Below are 14241 nucleotides of genomic sequence, written 5' to 3' on the forward strand. Positions count from 1 at the left end.
TGCTTGATTTTGGTAAAATTTGCCTTTCTTTTTCTAGTTTCTTAAGGGGGGAGCTTAGCTCTCCCTACTTTTCTAACATAGGCATACTTTGTTTTATTGCACTTTGCTTTATTGTGCTTTGCAGATACTGCGTTTTTTACAAATTGAAAGTTTATGGCAACCCTGTGTCAAATAAGTCTGTTGGCGCTGTTTTTCCAATAGCATTTGTATACTTTGTGTCTCCATGTCACATTTTGGTAATTCTCACAATATTTCAAACTTTTTCATTATTATTATATTTGTTATGGTGATCTATGACTACTGATCTTTGATGTTACTATTGTGGTTGTTTTGGGGCACCATGAACCGTGCCCATGGCAAACTTAATTGATGAATGCTGTGTGTGTCCTGACTGCTCCATCAATCAGCCATTTCCTCGTCTCTCTCCCCCTCCTCGGGCCTCCCTATTCCCTGAGACACAACAATATTGAAATTAGGCCAATTAATAACCCTACAATGGCCTCTAAGTGTTCAAGTGAAAGGAAGAGTCGCACATCTCTCACTTTAAATCACAAGCTAGAAATGATTAAGCCTGGTGAGGAAGGCATGTCAAAAGCTGAGATAGGCCAAAAGCTAGGCCTCTCGTGTCAAACAATTAGCCAAGTTGTGAATGCAAAGGAAAAGTTCTTGAAGAAAATTAAAAGTGCTACTCCAGTGAACACATGAGTGACAGGAAAGCAAAACAGCTTTATTGCTGATATGGAGAAAGTTTTAGTGGTCTGGATAGAAGAGCAAACCAGCCACAACATTCCCATAAACCAAAGCCTAGTCCAGAGCAAGGCCCTAACTCTGTTCAACTCTATGAAGCCTGAGAGAGGTGAGGACGCTGCAGAAGAAAAGTCTGAAGCTAGTAGAGGTTGGTTCATGAGGTTTAAGGAAAGAAGCCATCTCCATAACATAAAAGTACAGGGTGAAGCAGCAAGTGCTGATGCAGAAGCTGCAGCAAGTTCTCCAGAAGATCCAGCTGAGATCATTAATGAAGGGGCTACACTGAACAACAGATTTTCAGTGTAGACGAAATAGCTTTCTGTTGGAAGAAGATGCCATCTAGGACTTTCATAGCTAGAGAAGAGAAGTCAATGCCTGGCTTCAAAGTTTCAAAGGACAGGCTGACTCTCTTGTTGGAGGCTAATGCAGCTGGTGACTTTAAGTTGAAGCCAGTCCTGATTTACCATTCCCAAAATCCTAGGGCCCTTAAGAATTATGCTAAATCTCCTCTGCCTGTGCTCTATAAATGGAACAACAAAGCCTGGATGACAACACATCTGTTTACAGCATGGTTTGCTGAATATTTTAAGCCCACTGTTGAGACCTACTGCTCAAAAAGAAAAAAATTCTTTTCAAAATACTACTGCCCATTGACAAGGCACCTGGTCACCCAAGAGCTCTGATGGAGACGCACAATGAGATTAATATTAATGTTGTTTTCATGCCCGCTAACACAACATCCATTGTGCAGCCCATGGATCAAGGTGTAATTTCAAGTCTTATTATTTAGGAACCACATTTCCTAAGGCTCTAGCTGCCATAGATAGGGATTCCTCTGATGGACCTGGGCAAAGTAAATTGAAAACCTTCTGGAAAGGATTCACCATTCTAGATTCCATTAAGAACACTTGTGATTCATAGGAAGAGGTCAAAATATCAACATTAACAGGAGTTTGGAAGAAGCTGATTAGTTGATTCCAACCCTCATGCATGACTTTGAGGAGCTCAAGGCTTCAGTGGAGGAAATAACTGCAAACGTGGTGGAAATAGCAAGAGAACTAGAATTAGAAGTAGAGCCTGAAGATGGGACTGAACCGCTGTGATCTCATGATAAAACTTGAATGGATGAAGAGCTGCTTCTTATGGATGAGGAAATATTGTTCTCTTGAGATGGCATCTACTCCTGGTGAAGATGCTCTGAAGATTGTTGAAATATAGTATAAACTTGGCTGATAAAGCAGAAAGGTTTGAGAGGATTGACTCCAATTTTGAAAGATGTTCTATGTGGATAAAATACTATCAAATAGCATTGCATGCTACAGAAAAATCATTTGTGAAAGGAAGAGTCAATCGATGTGGCACCCCAGCCTTCAGCAACCACCACCCTAATCAGTCAGCAGCCATCAACATCAAGGCAAGCCCCTCCACCAGAAAAAAAACAGAGATTATGATTCACTGAAGGCTCAGATGATGGTTAGCATTTTTTAGCAATAAAGTGTTTTAAAATTAAGATATGTACATTTTTAAGACATAATCTATTGCATACTTAATAATAATAAATTTTCCTGTAGATTCTACTTTAGCTGCATCCTACAAATATTTATACCTTGTGTTGTTATTTTCATTCGATTCAAAATATTTTTAAATATCCATATGACTTCCTCTTTGACCTATGGGTTACTTAGATGTGTGTTCTTTAATTTGCACATATTTGGGAGATTTCCCAGATATTTTTCTCTAATTGGTTTCTAGTTTAATTCTGTTATGGCCAGAGAGTATATTTTGTATAATTCCAATTCTTTTAAGTTTGTTAAGATTTGTTTTAAGGTCCAGAATATGATCTATTGTGGTGAATGTTCCAAGTGCATTTGAAATGAATTAGTGTTCTGCTGTTGTGCTTTTATGTTCTATAAATGTGTTAAAATTGGTTGATAGTGTTGTTCAAGTCTTCTATATTGTTACTGATTTTTTTTGTTTGTTTTCTAGTTCTATCAATTATTGAGAGAAGAGTGTTGGAATATCCAATTAAAGTTGTTGATTTGACTATTTTTTAAATTTCATTAATTTTTGCTTCATGGATTTCCAATCTCTGTTATGAGGTACACAATTTAGGATTGTTATATATTCTTCCTGAATTGGCTCTTTTATCACTGACATTTCTCTTTATCCTTGCTAATGTATCTTGTTTGTCTGATATTAATACAGTCAATCCAGCTTTGATTATTTTTTGCATGGTATATGATTGCCCATTGTTCTTTTTATTAATCTTTAATTTACATTTAATTGATGCCTTTTCTCATCATTTATTTTGGACTTCTTGTAAAAAACAAATTTTTAAATTTAGAATAATTTTAGACTCACAGAAAACTTGCTATATATCCTCATTCAATTTCCCCTAATGTTAACATATTTCCTTACTATGCATTTGTTAAAACTAAGAAACCAGCATTGGTATATTACTATTAACCAAATTCCAGTCTTCATTCAGATTTCATTAGTTTTTACACTGTCCTTTTAGTGTTCCAGGATCTGACCAGGATACCACATTGTATTTAATCATCATGTCTCCTTAGTCTCCTCCGGTTTGTGACAGTTTCTCAGTCTTTCTTTATTTTTCATGACCTTAATAGTTTTGAGGAATACTGGTCAGGTATTTTGTAGAATATCCTCAATTTGGGTTTGTCTATGTTTTTCTCATAGTTACACTGAGTTGAGGGTTTTTAGGGAGAATAACACAGAGGTGAAGTTCCCTCCTCATCACATCATATCAGGGGACATCACTGGTGACATTAACCTTGGTCATTGGGTTAAGGTAGGGTCTGCTAGGTTTCTCCACTGTAAATTTTCTATTTTTCCTTTTCCATATGCTTATTTGGATATGAGCAAGTAAGTCAAGGGAGGGAGAATTAAGCTCCACCTCTGGAGGGAGAAGTAACTACTTATATTATTTGGAATACTTCTGTAAGGAAAATTTGTTTCTTCTCTTTCTCCTTCTATTTTAACCTCTCTACATCTCTATATTTAAAATGAGTTTCTCATAGACCACATATAGTTGAGTCTTGCTTATTTATCCAATCTGACAATCTGTGTCTTTTAATTGGTGAATTTAGACCATTCACATTTAATGTACATACAGTCCTCACTTTTTACTGTTCCAATATGCACAAAATTGTTACCATAGTTTAGTTAAATAATGTCAGTCCTCCAACAATACGGTTCAAATTTCAGTTACTATAACATGTTAACTATGAGGAATGACATAAAGCACAAACTTTGCTGCTAAATCTTTGTTCCACAAATCCCTATGTAATAGCAAATAAAATCCAGCATATATAACCAAGACAATATATTCCAACTAATTGGAGTTATTCCTCAAATGCAGAGGGAATAAATAGGAGTGTCAGAGGAACCAGCTAAAGCAGATTTAAGCACCAGAGTCTCATAACATAATATGCAAAATGTCAAAGTTCCTATTGAAAATCACTTACCATACCAAGAACTGAGGAGATCTCAAAATGAATGAAAAAAGACAATGAATAGATACCAACATTAAGATGATAGAGATCTTAGAATTATCTGACAAATATTTCAAAGCAGACATCATAAAAATGCTTCCACAAGCAATTAGAAAAACACTTGAAACAAATGAAAAAATATAAAATCTCACCAAAGAAATAGAAAGCCTCCTCAAGAAAATAAAACATTTAAAGAGGAACCAAATTAAAATTTTAGAATTGAAAAATACAATTATCTAAATATAAATTTCAGGGGATGGCTCAAGAACAGAATAAAGGGGCGAGAGGAACCAGTGAACTAGAAGATAGAAAAATAGAAATTACCCAATCTGAAGAACAGGGAGAAAATAGATTGGGAAAAAAGTGAACAGAGCCTTAAGGACTGTGGGACTAGAGCCAGCACTTGTATCATTGTAGTCCCAGAAAGAGAGGGGATAGAAGACAAAGCTGAAAAAAGTACTCAAAGAAAGAATGTCTGAAAACTTCCCAAATTTGGCAAAAGACAAACCTGCAGATTCAAGAAACTGAGCCAAACTCAAACAGGAAAAAACCAAAGCAATCCACACCAAGACATAGTTAAACTTCTGAAAACTAAAGACAGAGAAAAACATCTTGGAAGCAGCAAGAGAAAAACAATACCTTACCTACAAGGGAGAAACAATTCAAATGACAGTGGATGTCTCATCAGAAACCATGGAGGCCAAAAGGAAGTGGCTCAACTTTTTTTTAAGTACTGAAAGAAAAGAAAACTGTCAACCCAGAATCCTCTACCTAGTGAAAATATCCTTTAGGGATAAAGAGGAAATCAAGGCATTCTAAGATGAAGAAAAACCAAGATAATTTGTCACTAGTATACCAATCCTAAAAGAATGGCTAAAGAAAATTCTCTAAATAGGAAGGAAATGATGAAAGAAGGAATCTTGGAACAACAGGAAGGAAGAAACAACACGGTAAGCAAAAATATGGATAAAAACAATAGACTTTCCTTTTCCTCTTGAGTTTTCTAAATTATATTTCATGGTTGAAACAAAAATTATAACACCATCTGATGTGGTTCTAAATGTATATAGAGGAAGTAAACATGCAACTATCATAAGACCCAGCAATTACACTCCTGGTCATTTATCATAAAAAAACAAAAACGTATGTTCATACAAAAACCTGTACACAAAGGTTTATAGCAGCTTTATTCATAGTAGCCAAAAACTGGAAACAACTCACCTGTCCTTTGACAGGTGAATGGTGTGACAACTGTGGTACATTCATACCATGAAATACTAGTCATCAATAAAAAGCAATAAATTACTGATATAAGCAACAACCTGGATGAATCTTCAGAGAATTATGCTGAGTGAAAAAAGCCAATCCCAAAAGGTTACACACTATATGACTCCATTTATCTAACATACTTGAAATGATAAAATTATAGAAATGAAGAGCAGATTATTGGTTGCCAGGGAACAAGGGGGTGTGGGGTGGGAGGGAAGTGGGTGTGGCTATAAAATGACAACAGGAGGAACCCTTGTGGTGAAGGAAATGTTCTGTATCTTGGCTGTAGCAGTGCCCCAGTTGTGATATTGTACTATGGTTTTACAATATGTTATTACTGGAAAAAACTGAGCTAAGAGTGTAAAGGATCTCTCCATGCTATTTCTTACAACTGCATGTGAATCTACAATTATCTCAAAATCAAGTTTAACTTAAAAAGACTCCAGCAGGAGAATGAAATGCCACGCCATAGAGTAGGAAAAATTATTTGCAATACATGCAACTGATAAAAGATTAGTATCCAGAATACACACATAATTCCTATAAATAACTAAGAAAAATAAAGACAACTCATTTTTTAAAAAAACAGCTCAGGGTCTTAAATCACTTTACAAAAGAAGATACTCAAATGACCAATACAGATATCAAAAAAAACCGCTCAACTTTATTGGTCACCAGGGAAATAGAAATTAAACCCACAAAGAGATACCACAATAGACTCTTCAGGATGGCTAAAATTGAAAAAAAAAAAAACAAAGCCTGAAATATCATGTTGACAAAGATATATATTATCTGAAATTCTCCTGTACTGCTAGTAGGAAAATAAATCAGTATAACCACCTTGGAAAACTGTTTGGCAATATCTACTAAATCTGAGCATATGTATATACTATGACTCAGCAATTCTACTTTTTGATATGTATCCAACAGAAATGCATACATATGTGCTTTAAAAGACATTTACAAGAATGTTCATAGTTCTTAATAACTCTATAGTATAAACTGTTGAAATTCCCATTAACAGTAGAATGGATACAAAATTGATGTACATTTATACATATTCTTTTATACATTCATACATATTTATACTTGATGCCTGTCTTTCCCTCATGCCTACCCATCAGCCAGTCCTCATGGCTCCACCTCCAAAATATAACCTGAATTTGTTCACTTTTCTTCATATCCACTGATACTATCCTCCCCAAATCCATCATTTCTGCATCCTAGCTAGCCAGAGAGGGGAAAGGAAAGGGGAAATGGTCCTTTCCTCTTAAGGGCACAGTCCAGACATTTCTCTTTCCACTTCCGCTTATATCCTCATTGTCCAGAACCTGTTTGCGTGGCACATCTAGCTGAAAGGAAGCCTGGGAAATGTTGTCTTTAGCCAAGATGACACGTGCCCACCCATGACTCTATTACTGTGGAGGTGGGAAAGAACGAATACTGAGGACAACTCATAGTCTCTGTTCTAGCCTACATCAGGTCACCACTCTCTACCTCTCCAGCCTCATCTCCTCCCTTTCTCTCTCTTGCTCTTGGACCTCCAATCACACTAGAGTTCTTGTTCATTCCCCCCTTAGTCCTCAGGGCTTTGTGCCTGTGCCGTCCTATATCTGAAATGCTCTTTCATAGATCTTTACATGACTGGCCCTTTTTCATCATCTGGATCTCATCTCAAGCCTCATACCTCTTCTGACAGACACTCCCTGACCCTTCCCTCACAAGCAAAGTAACCAATTCCTTATCACTCTCTAACCCATGTTGTTTTATTTTATTTCTAGCACTTCGCACTAGCTTAAATTCTCATTTGCTTACCTGCTTATTATCTGTATCTCCCACTAGAATGTAAACACCATGAGAGCAGAAATGTTGTCTGTCTTAGTCTCTGTTGCATCCCCAGCACCTAAATGCTACCTCGGATAAAGCAAGCATTCAACAAATAGTTGTTGAACAGATGACTTAGTTTAGCCAAAACCCCTCATTTTATAACTGGGAAAGCTGAGGCCCAGAGAAATTAAATGGCTTGCCGGAGGTTCTGCAACTAGTCAGTAGATTTCAGGTTGGCGCTTTTGTTGAACACTCTATTCCATCCTGTTTCTTCTTTGGTCTTCTTCTATCATCTCACCTCTCAGTAGTCATTCCTCTGAACTCCTGTGTCACTAGACTTTAACATCCATTTGGTTTTTATTCTATGCTACTTGTATTATTATTTATCTTTCTTATGTCTGTCTTGTTTTCCCAACCAAGCTGTAAGCTCCTTGAAAACACTAACCTTCTAACACAAAGAGCACACAGGCCCTCAATAAGTATTTTACAAAGAGACTAAACATACTTTACACAGTAAAATGAAACTCAGAATCATTACAACTTTCATCTTGTCCTATTATTGGAAATCAAAGTTGGATGCTAGAAGACTAGATTTTGGTGGGAGGCAACTTGGGTGTATCCCCAAATAAGCATACAGGCAAGACTGTCTCACCGGCAGCTGGAATCCTACGTGCTTCACCAAAATTATGCAGAGGAGCCGCTCTTGGTAAAACGGGTGGATTCTGAAAGGTAATCCTTGCTGTTGGTGGAATCAATCCTCGCTCTATCATACTTAAAACCCCTAAAAAGGAAGGTTAGAAGAACATGAATTTAACTCCAAGCATTTCCACAAAGTCCGAGCTCTGTAGATTTCACAAGTGTGACTTATTCTATCCATTATCGTATTTGTGAGAGGACATCTAATGTCATGATCCTTTGCATGAAAGAAGAGCTATAGTACCTGTACGTTTAAGCCTCATATTCTAACCCCAGAAAAAATGGCATTTCTAATAGTGGTATTATGAAATAAACTTGTACTATGATAATTGTATTTTAAGGTAGAAATATAATTTCAAGGTAAACTAAAACTTCTTCATGCTTACAACATTTTCAATTATTGATAATATTGTTATTCTTTAAAAAATTCGGAGAAATCAGATCACAGTTGTAATAACTAAGGAAATGTTTTGTTCTGAAAGAAAGAAAACCTGTGTGTTTAAAATTATGCCTCTGTTGTAACGTCATCTTTTATAAAAGAAAGAGTTATTTTTCGATATTGCTCCTATCACCAGAAGATATGAATGCCCAAGTAGGTTACTTTAGTGTAACTGGGCAAAGTGGTTGGTATTAATGCAACTGATTTACAATGCCCAGAACTCATACTGTGTCAGCATAGCTGGTGCCAAAGCTTTTTAAGGACAAGAGGCATTGTAAAAAAAAATAAACAAATGAATAAATTAATGAGTAAATGAATAATTGAACAAAGCTTGCTGTCAGGGGCAAAATTTTCATTAAGGTGGATCTATTGTATTGAAGCCAGAAGCCCAGAAACTTGAGGAGTGCTTGACAGAAACTCGTGATAGGGCTGCAGCTTCTTGCTGCTCTCACGTCATAGAAAGAGAAGTAAAGAATTCTGGGTCTCAAGGAAATCCTAGATACAAACCGCGTGCCAACCTGGACTAAGCCAAAGAAGTTGGCATACACTCTAAGAGGGACAAATATCGTTTCCCTCGGCTTTACGGCCTCTATGACTATATTATGTTGTTATTAAGGATGTGGAAGTCTAGTGTTCTAGGAATTCAGAAGAATGATCACTGAGGGATCGGAGAGCTGAAGAAGACTTCACTGGTAAAACAATGATTCCAAAGAGAAATCTTCAGTTTACTCACTGCGGAATCATTTGGGGGGAGAACTTCTTATTAAAAATGGAGATTCCTGGGCTCCATCCCAGACCTGTCCAAATTTCTGAGGCCGGGCCTGGGAATCTGCATTTTTGAAGCCTCCAGGAAATAGTTGTGCTCCTTGAAGTTTGAGAACCACTGGAGCTTGGGCCCAGTAATCTACACTTTAAATGAGCATCCAAGTCAATCTTGTGTACTCTTAAAACTTAAGAACTACCAATCCAGAGTGTAACTCGTCAAGCCCTTTTTGAAATTAGTACTTCATTAAAAAATTTTTATAACACCAAATTTAACTACTTTAAAATATTAAGACTAATTCTTTGTCCTCACAAATATTTTCCACCTAGAGATATCAAATCCCATTTCCAAGAGCTATGTCTGCTTTGCAGGTATGAAAAACAGTGCTCCCTCTAACTCAGTATACTTTAATTACCAGAGTTAGTTTCACTCTCTGAGAATCCCAAAGAATATAAGCCTGATTTTAACCCTTGCTTTAGCACTGGTTGAAGCAATTCATTTAATTTTAGACAAACACACATGTTCACATTTACCATTGGAAGGAAAAATCTAAGACTTCAGAATAAGCCAAAGAGATTACTGGATATCTTTTCATTGAAGTGCTGGAACCTCTGGAGATTATCTGATCCTATAATCACCTTTGGTTTTGATTAGTTTATTTTACAGTTCTGTAGAGATTAAAGTTAATTTATGGAAAACTGAAAGCAATGCAAATAATTTTTGTTTATGCACATGCAAATAAATTCTGTCACATGGAGGGGCAATTCTTCCCACCCCTGCCAAAAGCCAGTTTTGCATCCGTTTGCAAATCTATTTCAGTATTCTTGATTTATAAATGTCTCTGATGTTTGGATTCTCCTTTGAATCAACTGTAACATCTTACTGGTTCCCTTACTTAATGAGTTAAACAAAATCTTTGACATGCATTCATTTTATATTTATATGATATTTATGATTTTACTTTAAGGAATATATATCCTTTAAGAATTTTAGAGATTCCACCAAGGCGAGCCAAAGATTCATCCGAAATTGCTGGAAAAGGTGCACCTCACAGGGAACCAAGCACAGATACGTATTTTCTTGGCTCCCACAGCTAAGTTCAAAGTGGCGATAGAACTTTGTTGACACTGTTTTTCTAATTTTAGTATTACTCCCTATTAATTTTGTGTCTTGTTTTTATTTTTGGTTTGTTTATGGTTGAGAAATTATTTCTTGTTGGTAGCTACGATGAGTGGGGATTTGGTGATCTCTGTAAATGGATTAACGTCTTATAGAGAGCTATTTCCTGTTGAGTGAGAGACAATAAAGAATATAGTTACAAAAAACATAATCATCTATGAAGGAGAAAGACAGATAGTGAGGAAGTGACTTTTACAGGCAGAGATAAAGGCGCTTGTGAAGGCCTGATAGGAAAATGCGATGGCCGGATAAGGAAGAGAGAAGGTCCGCGCGGCTGGAGCGCAGAGATAGCAGAGTGGGATGAGAACGGGGTGAAGGCCAGGTCAGCCATGCCTTCTCTATGGAGTTTAGGGTTTATTTTAAGATCAGAGAGCAACCTTCCCGAGGTCACACAGAGCCTGAGTTGAAAATGTGGTCTGTGTACTGTGAGACACACATTCTTAACCATTAAAAAAAAACAAAGAAAGTAAGCTGTCTTTTTTGAATTTAGCAAGATAATTCAAGAAAAAGTTGGGAAGTTTGCCATACATTTTTCAAAATGATTCTCTCTTTTGCATGTTGTTAATCTTTCAGCTCATGTAGGACTTGTGTAGACCTGGAATGAGGCTTAAATGACATTTAAGAGCATCAGGAACATGTGAAAAACCTAGACACTGCATCTGCATTTCTGCAGCTTGTGCTTTCCTGACGCTCATATTACCTTGCACAGTACCAGACATATGGCAAGTACGTAATAAATATATGTTGATTAATTACAAATATTATGGTAGGCCATGTGTTCTCTGGTAGATAATTGAGGGATGAAAATGTAATTTTTTTCTGGACCAAGTTGCCATAGTTCTAGATTTATCTTTGCTTTGCAGCAATTTTTTTATTGTGTTTACTGCTAAAGCAAGGGTGGATCAATTGATTCATTCATTCACCCTAATCTGATCCAGGAAGAATACAAGATGATACTAAAACAAGAAATAGAAACTCTGCTGGAGTTTTTTGGTGTTCCCAGGGAGTAGATATTATGCAAACTAACTAAAAGCCTATGTCACAAAGATTTCTGAACAAGAATGGTTCCTAACTAGGCAAGTAATAGTTACAGTTGCGGGAAGCTTAACAAATTCAGACTTAGGCCGATGCTGAGTTCTCTTGAGTTTTGCTGCACCTCCACCTCCAGTCGAACAGTCAGAAGATAAAGGAGCTCCAAGATGGAGCTCTTTAAATCTCCAGGTGCCAGAAGAACCCTTGGGAACCACAGGTCCAAAAGACTCCAGACAGCAGATAGAAAGTGAGAGAGGAATAATTAAAGACCATCTCACTTGGCTATATTTGAGATATGAAAGGGGACCCGCTTAGGCATTCTTTAACACTTCAGCCAATTAAATTAAGTAGCAGGGAGAGGTAAAGAGGGTTACACTGAGGACACTCAGTCCTTAGTCATCCATTCACTTACTCTTTCATTTGCTTATTCATTCAACCAATAGTATCTACCAAATATTAGATATGGCTCTAGGCACTGGGGATACGGAGATAAAAGTGATATGATCTTTTGCTTAAAAACTAGAAATCCACTGGTTTCACAAAGACTGGAATTTAGACCAAGACTTGTATGGTTTAAATGCTAATTACATTAACACTAGCTTCCGATTTCTGCATAATGGTATATTGAAATAAATTTTCTAAATGCTACCAGAATAGCCTCAAAAGCTATCTGTTCAGAAGCTTGAAAAATTCTAATAATGTCACTTAAATGCAATAATAATTTTAATACATAACACCAATGTCTAAATAAATATTAAATCCATAGAATGATGGATTTTAGAGGTGGAAGGGACTCCAGTGATCATCGAGTCCAACCTTCTGATTTACAGAGGAGGACACCCAGGCCAGAGGGAGGACCTGACTTGTCTGAGGTCAACCAGGACAACTAGTGGCTGAGCCCGAATTCAAACCTAGACCTCCGATTCCACCTCAGCACTCTTTCCCTTCCACATACACACATTCCTGCACACATAAAGTGGCCATTGAATCACTCACCTTTACTGGCGTCCTCTTGTAAGACCGGTATGGGGATGAAATAGGGACTTGTGCGATGAGAAGCTGGCAGAACCGTGAGGTTGGAAGTGGTGGACCCTTTTATTAACTTCTGAACCTTCACCTAGATGATCCAAAATTTGTTTTCAGCAGACATTTTTGCTTTCAAAATGAACACAGTTTTCTTCTTGTAAACAATAAATAAGATTATGAATAGTTTCATTAAGTTTTAATAAAGGAGTAATATCAGCTCCAATTTTATTGCTCATGAGTTCCCGGTGCTATTGTCTACTGTCAGGAGTTTGTGTAATTTAAAATAGTTAATTAAATCCAATTAACATGTTGTGATTTCCACTATGCAAAGTCAAGATAGTAGTTAATAAAGGAACTATTAAGATTTTGTTCAATTTTAATGACTTCAATATAAAAGCGCTAAATCTTGACAGAGGAGGTTTTGAATACAGCAAAGTTTTGTACAGGCAAATTCCCCAGGAGATGCATATTAGTGTTTTGAGGGTAAAAAAAAGAACTGGGAGAATTTAAAGATAAATATATCAGTCAACATTAACAGTTAAAGATGAACTCGTGCAGATTTCAGAAATGGTTAAAGACATCATGACTGGATCAGTTACAGGAGATAATTACTTTTCCTAAAGTCACAAAATGCTTTTATTATAGTTATGAAATATGGATTGTTTCTATTAAATGGTTTCTAGATTTTAAAGATGATATGTGTTGCATATAAATCACACTTGCTTGTTGGACCCAAGGACGCTATTTTTACCTTTATTACAGGAGGTTATGAATTACCTGGGTCCTCTCAGCAGGGGAGATGCAACTGTTTGGTATTTATAGACCGATTTAAATTTTCAAGTCATTTTCCAAACATTAATTAATTTGCATAACTTCCAAGGGAACCAGGTTAACAGTTCGCTATTTAGCTAATAAAGAATCAAGACAGAAAGGTCACACAGTCTACTAGACGTACGCCGATCATTTCAGGATTTAAGACAACCTTAAGACTAATCTGATTTTACATTAGTGAAGTTTGCCGTCAGACTCAGTTGTACTGCACCTTATTGCTCATCAAGGTCATGGTGACCTTAGGGAAAAAGAAAGGGAAGTTTCATCAAGACTGAGGGGAGAAAATCACTGTACAAAATAAATCTGTACCAGGTGAGAAATGTCTGCGTGGACAGAGTTGTTAAGATCCCCTGCCAGGAGGTGGTGCTTAAGGGAAACTATGAGCAGCAACCACCCCGTGAACACTGAGCCCTTTGATGATGTTTGGTGAGGACAGTTTAAAAGGACTGTAAATAGTCGTTGGAAAGAGTAGGAAAGAGTAGACAGGAGTAACAGGAAAGAGTGGTCCGTCAGCGCAGTCTGTTTCCTTCCAGGAGAGTTGGAAGAGGAACGGGGGGCTGCCAAGGCCTTGCCTTGACGAGGGTGAGGAGCCCACATGCGCACGGTGTTATCATGGAACATCCGTCTTGCCGAACCGCCTTGGTCTCTTTTCCTCATCCTCAGCTCTCCTCTCCCCACCTCACCTCCAGGCCTGAGTAGCTCCCAGAGGCTCCTCTACTCAGGGAGGCTGAGATAATCGCCCCGGGTACTGTCCTCCAGACACGGCATCAACATAGCCGGGGATGTGCAGTGTCAAAAATGGCAGGGTCTCCACCGCTCTGACAGACCTCAGGGTCAGGGAGGCAAATGTAAACCGGAGGAAGAGAGAGATTCAACTGAAAGAAAATTGTGGAGCATTGTGAAGATGTAAAATATAG

At 37.3% G+C, this 14241-nt stretch overlaps 1 protein-coding gene across 1 annotated transcript in view; it reads right to left on the reverse strand.

Moving 5' to 3' along the window:
- The window catches only part of IQCH (IQ motif containing H), a 177027-nt gene that overhangs the window by 104985 nt on the left and 57801 nt on the right, over positions 1-14241 (reverse strand). The window contains exons 5-6 of the mRNA XM_070499300.1: positions 12464-12584; positions 8011-8139 (exon numbers count right to left, since the gene is read on the reverse strand). Coding sequence (XP_070355401.1) covers positions 8011-8139; positions 12464-12584 — 250 coding nt within the window. The remainder of the gene's footprint in view (positions 1-8010; positions 8140-12463; positions 12585-14241) is intronic.

This window comes from Equus asinus, chromosome 2, assembly GCF_041296235.1.
Source record: "Equus asinus isolate D_3611 breed Donkey chromosome 2, EquAss-T2T_v2, whole genome shotgun sequence".
In the NCBI taxonomy this organism is placed as follows: Eukaryota; Metazoa; Chordata; class Mammalia; order Perissodactyla; family Equidae; genus Equus; species Equus asinus.